The following is a 5,999-nucleotide window of genomic DNA, read 5'->3' on the forward strand; positions in this document are numbered from 1 at the left end:
AAGGACACTTTCTGACATATGTTTCAAACTAACACCTACTTGGACATGAACTCATGATATGAATGTGACAAACCAAGTCCAAACCTGGAGAAAATCAATACCGCTAAAAGTAGAAACCGCTGGAATGCTGAGCTGCTGTGTGTTTGTGAGAGTGTGCTGCAATGCATTTGCTTGTGCATGTGTGGATATGCATCTATGTCTATGTGTGCATCTGTGTTTGTCTGTATGTTTGAGCATGAGGATGTTTCCATGTGTGCACCTGTGTTTGGTCAATATGTTAATACACCCATATGTGCAGGGTTAGTCCAGGGAAACTGATAATCCCCAGATTTGGGGTCTGTGTCAGTAGTCATTTCTCTCACCTGATCCGCAGCCAGCTGGACCTTTGCATGAAGCGGAATTAGGGAACAGACCACGCCCAACAACCAGAAGAAAAACAGGAAAACAGAGGAACGGCATCCTCGCACTCTCTCCCAATGAATCAGGCACACGGCTAACACCTGTCAAACACACAGCTGTTAATAACATTGTTCTCATCTGCTAAAATTACAGCCTGTACAAAACAAGTGATAACTTCAAAAAGAAGCCTAATTACAGAATGCCCTCTTCCTGATGATGCAAGTTTACTTTAAAGGTGAAGCATGTAATTTTTTCAATGCTAAAATACTTTCTCTTTTTTCCAGCTTAATCCATTTGTAGGCTCCACCCCAAAAAGTGTAAACACTGTGGTTCTGTTTGAGTGACCACTGGTGTAAGTTGTCTGTTTGGCCGACCAATGAAAAAACTAGGAAAGTTTTCCGGGAAAATTCATTGCTTCATCCTTTTTGAAATTACACATTTCACCTTTCAATCTAACTCATTGTGAAAGTCTTTAAATAGATTCAATTACATAATAGATTTAAATTACAACTATCGAGGCCATGACCTTTAGAGAGAAGAAAGAGCAGAAAGCAAAACTTAATCCTATCAAACAAATACCCAACCAAGAAATAAGCTATGAAAAAAAAAAAAACATTGTGTACATGAAGGTTGCATACAGGTTAATTCAGTCAGTTAACAGCTTTTGCAATGTATATAGATAAAACATGGAGCATCTGAGAACTGAATTTAAGTGGATATGGACTTTACTTTTAAAATTGTACAATGCTTTTGTATTATCCATAATTAAATTAGTTTTGTTTTTGTTTCAGCAGTTTTGTCCAGGTTCTATTTGGATTTCCCTGTCTACCACCACAGCTGTTTCCTCTAATAAGACAACACATGTAAAGCGTGGCCTGTGTTGATCCCACATTTCTCTTAATTACTGCGACTTTTCTTTATCCAAAAATAATTTGACATCCTCCATTTCTCTAAACCAGACTGTCAACCAGTGGTTCTCGCCGATCCCAATCCTAATGTGATGTTCAGTTGTTGCTGTATCTCCTAGGTAGTGCAAAACATCATTTGATTACGTAAAAAGCAGCCTCCTTATGTGGTACAGATGAAAGATCAGGACTGGGCACAAATACGCCTCCTCAAAACCAAACCAAAGCCATATAACCTCAGATAAATTAGGTGAAACCTTTAAAAGGAACTCTTAATCGTGTCCTAATGGAACACGCCTGCGGAGGTTTTTGCACTACCTGGAAACAGAACACGTAAACCACATGTAACATCTGCATTGTTGATTTTGTGTTTAGTGTCTTACGAGAATAAGCCATGACTTCTCCTCTGGACAGTGGGAGGAAGCCAAAGCTTGTAATTATACTGGAGAGTTAAGAGCTATAGAAGACAGAGACAGATCTGCTTCCTGCGGCATAAATGACAGCATGCAGTGAAACCGGCAGTAGCTTATGGTGGGTAAAAAAAAAAAAGTAGCCAAGCATTACAGCAGACTTTAGCTCCAAACAAGGACATTAACCAAAAACTCAAAAACTCAATTTGGGGTGCCAAATGTAAAAATGTATGATTTTTAGGATGTGTAATGGTTATAGTCCTATCTCCACATCCTTTTCACAGGTTCAAGAACAGTTAAATCTCTAATTAAAGTAAAAATAATGATCAAATGATGAAAAGTATTTTTAAAGAGCCATGGTGGAAAAACAGTCTCAGGAAAGAATGCCACACTGCAGTAGTTTGCTGCATTTTCCACAAACTAGTATTCTAGGCTAACCCGAACTAAGAGAATTTGGGCAAATTTGGTTGTCTTTCAGTGAATCAGGTGCTACAACAATCCAGACAGAGTGTGCAAAAAAATTGCAATTGGGGGCCCAATTCTTTCATTGCAAATTCTCCTTCTAGGTTCAGTCGAGTTGTGGCTGTTGCTTTCTTAACTGTTCATTGCATAAGCCCAAATATTACACAAGAAACCAATATGTGGTAAAGAGGGTTGCACAAGGCAAAAAAGCTATATTTTCATAATTTAAAAGCAATATTTATGCACCTACTTAATAAAATCTCCAAAATAGTTATTGAGGTTTGATACCTACATTCCAGCACTCCACCAAGCTATGACAAAGCATTATTTCACTCGAAGACCAATTAAGATCACTATCTGTTGTGAAGAAAGAGGGCTTTTGAGGACAAGATCGCACTGTTTAACTCTTTGAGTGTTTTTTTTTTCTTTGGCATTAGTCGGTGTTGACTTAGGTGTCTGAGGAGACCACAGATGGGTCATGAGTCTGGTCTGGAGCCCGACTCTGCAGGATGCAAATGGAACATGCGGACAGAAAGCGATGATGAGATTGTGTTCATTAGGCAGTGTGTAGGTGTGCCCCTAACCTAGTTCACCTCAGAGTGTCACACTCTATTAGATGTGAACAGCTCCTGCTGTGTAAGGGTTTAGGAGCCATTTTGCAGACATAAGCAGGTGTGTTGAAAAATGAATTATGGGAAGGAAGGCTTGTAGGAGGGGAATGAATGAAGCTTAAATCTCTAATGTACACTTGTGCATGTGGCCCCATGCATACATCTTTAAGGCTTAATATGGGATGCTAGTGTTCCCACTAGGCTTCATAACTATCACAAAGTAAAGATCCACAGACTGTTGCTGAATTCCCACAATTCTACTTGATGAAGATCCTCTGGAACTTGAGAAGGTTCTGCCTCCTAAATTTGCTGAAATCTCTGACATTTTATTTAAATTTGGATGTTCGTACATTATCCCCTTTCTTAACTAGCAGATTTCCTTGGTCAACCAGCTCTAAAAGTAAAACAACACTAATCAACTTCAGACTTCACTTAGCTAAGATTAACATGACTATTCTGGTCTACCCGCTATACTAAAACACTGCAAACAAGTGTAAATCAGTCTAGATTAGAATGGACATTCATTTTGGTCTAAACTTGTCTTTTCAGCAACACTGGACAACATATTCAATTTTAAAAGTGTATTAGTGAAATTTTGCAGGCAAAAAGTTGAAATGCGAAAGTGATAAAGTCACTTTAAACCAAGTAGGTGACCAACTCGCAGCAAAATTTGCATTGGGTGAACATTCAAACTCATGCGAAATTCTTGATTGTGTGGATTCTTATTCATATTGAAATGATTTTTCCTGCAACAATTTTCTGAACATTTAAATGCAAATGAAACCACACCTTAAGCTCGGGCAGCAGTTTTTACCATGCTAAGATAAAAATCGGATATAAAACGTAGCAAAAATTGTACTGTTCATTTTATGAAAACAACAGATTGGGGCTCATTTTTCATTATTAAACAGTTCTACACAACTTTTTTATGTTGGCTTCTGCCTGTACTGCTTCATATTTCTATAGAACCTAGGGGTTACATTACCACGGTGAGACTGCGTATGACAGGACTGAGCAAGAAGACAAGGTGTTGCTGGATTTCCTGTCTTCTTTCCAACAGGATGTAGAAGAATTCCACAAAACCAAAGGACGCCAAGAAGAATCCCAGCAACTGTAAAAGAGCAAAGAGGAATACAATTCATATCAGGGTGAGAACTGAGTCACTCTCCCGGAAGCTCCGGTGGTCAGTGACTGTAGAGAAGAGGTGCGATTTACATTATGATAAAACTGGATAGGAATCTGTGTGACTCTGAACAAATGGAGGAGCAACTGTATTTCAAACAAAAGATTTTTAGAGCGGAAGAGTGAAAAGTGACATCAGCTCACCCGAGTGCCAACCGCACTCACACCACAAACTGTGGTTACACACATCACTCTCTCTTTTACTGTCTTCCTTGGTTACTAAAGCGTGAACTCGACCCCTCAGTCTACCCAGACCAACACATTCACTTTGTTTTAACACTGTGGTTTGAGTTTTATAGCCCACATAGCTGGTACATTTGAAACAGGCTTGAAGACAGGCTTGCATAACATTAACGGGTCTTAGCGGTCTGTCTCACCAGCTTGGCACTGCAGAGTGAAGAGAGGGGCAGCGGACCTCGGCCGTGGCAGTACAGATGAAGGCAGTAGAATGGAGAGAGAACCCACAGGTAGATGCACGGAGCCCACACCAGGACTGTGTTCTGGAAGCAGTTGCTCAGTTCAGGGTTATGCGTGTACCATGTCTGGTTCCAGTCCTGAAGATGAAGGAGAGGGTGTGCTTAACTTTTCAACCAGTTATATTATAATTGACAGTCTTCATACTTTCATTGGATCAACGTTTTCTTGGTCCAAATCCAGTCCACTCAGAAACCAGATATGTCCTGAATGTTCCAGAACTTATCAAATAAGGTTATAATTTTGAACATTTTGATGTTATGGTTTACCATATTGGTAAATTTTTGCTTCTTATTGTTTATCTTCGCCAAGCTCATCACTGACTTTCTCTTATCTCTTTCTGTTACTGGGTGAGAAACAACTGAGTTTCAATTAAGTCTTGCGATTGGACTAAATCGGTGTAATTGAATGAACAGACCTGCCATGAATTCTGACAACTAAAACATATATTCTGGTTGTCAGGTTCTTGGAATTGTTTAATGTTTCTGAAATACTTTCAGTAAATACTTTCACTCAGTCACTCAGTCACTCACTTCACTCACTCACTTAATATAAATATTATTTATAATTATAATAAGCCCTTACAGGTATAAATGTAGCATATACAATATAAATGAACTGTATAGATATATTATATTAGTCTCTCTCTCTCTCTCTCTCTCTCTCTCTCTCTCTCTCTCTCTCTATATATATATATATATATATATATATATATATATGAAAAATCTTGAATAATATTCTAGATTTAAAGTCACATAAGACGTTTGCTCACCCATAGAGGGTCAAGTCCACTTAGACTGCATAAGGTATCCATTCACTCGTGTGGTCCTGAAGCTGTACCTATCCCTTCTGTGTATCCTGGTGTTGTAACTGTTCTGTCACTCTGTGCTCTGTCTGAGTCAAACTCTCCTTTCATCCAGGGATCTCCTACACACTCTCTTTCACTTTTGTCACTGCTTGTTCCTGAGAGAGTCTGCTTTTTGACCACCCGTCTGACAGCTGCTTAGGTGGGTGGTTATATGCACTCTCTCCTCCCAGCAGTCTTCCTTAAACTCGCTGTCTCTCCCTCCTTCTCTATTTATCTTCCCCTTTCCCCGACTCCCACGTACTTTAGGTTCTTTATCAAAACAGTACTGTGGTTTTTGCAAAGTTCTCTGACACCACCCAAAAACAAAATTCCCCACCCTTAACATAGTCCTCTCCTCTCCCCCTCTCTGCCTCCGATAAAACACTATTATCACTCTCATTTTCCCACAAGTAGTCACCTCCAGCTCAAATGCAAATGCAAAAGGTGCTGCTAGTAGCACTCCAGCGCTATTTGTTTGTCTTTATAGAAGTGCTATATTTCACTCTTCCTGGATGTACCTGAGAAACACTTAGTAAGATCACACAACCAAGCACCACACTCTCAACCTTATTTTTTTTTTTTACTTCTGAAGGGAATTACGATACTGCACAAACTCAGTCCAACCTGGAATTCAGTACCTTGCCTAATGGCTACATGTATTATCTCTAGTGGGACTTGACAATCTAACAGTTAGGCTACCATTTCATAT

General features: G+C 39.4%; 1 protein-coding gene across 1 annotated transcript in view; it reads right to left on the reverse strand.

Annotated features, from left to right (window-relative positions):
* abcc6a (ATP-binding cassette, sub-family C (CFTR/MRP), member 6a) overlaps positions 1-5,484 on the reverse strand; it is a 21,910-nt gene extending 16,426 nt beyond the window's left edge. Inside the window, exons 1-4 of the mRNA XM_059571513.1 lie at positions 5,216-5,484; positions 4,347-4,523; positions 3,773-3,898; positions 363-500 (exon numbers count right to left, since the gene is read on the reverse strand). Of these exons, the coding sequence (XP_059427496.1) occupies positions 363-500; positions 3,773-3,898; positions 4,347-4,523; positions 5,216-5,257 (483 nt within the window). The 5' untranslated portion in view covers positions 5,258-5,484. The remainder of the gene's footprint in view (positions 1-362; positions 501-3,772; positions 3,899-4,346; positions 4,524-5,215) is intronic.
* Between the last annotated feature and the right edge of the window lie 515 nt (positions 5,485-5,999).

The sequence above is a fragment of the Carassius carassius genome, chromosome 17 (assembly GCF_963082965.1).
Source record: "Carassius carassius chromosome 17, fCarCar2.1, whole genome shotgun sequence".
Lineage (NCBI taxonomy): Eukaryota > Metazoa > Chordata > Actinopteri > Cypriniformes > Cyprinidae > Carassius > Carassius carassius.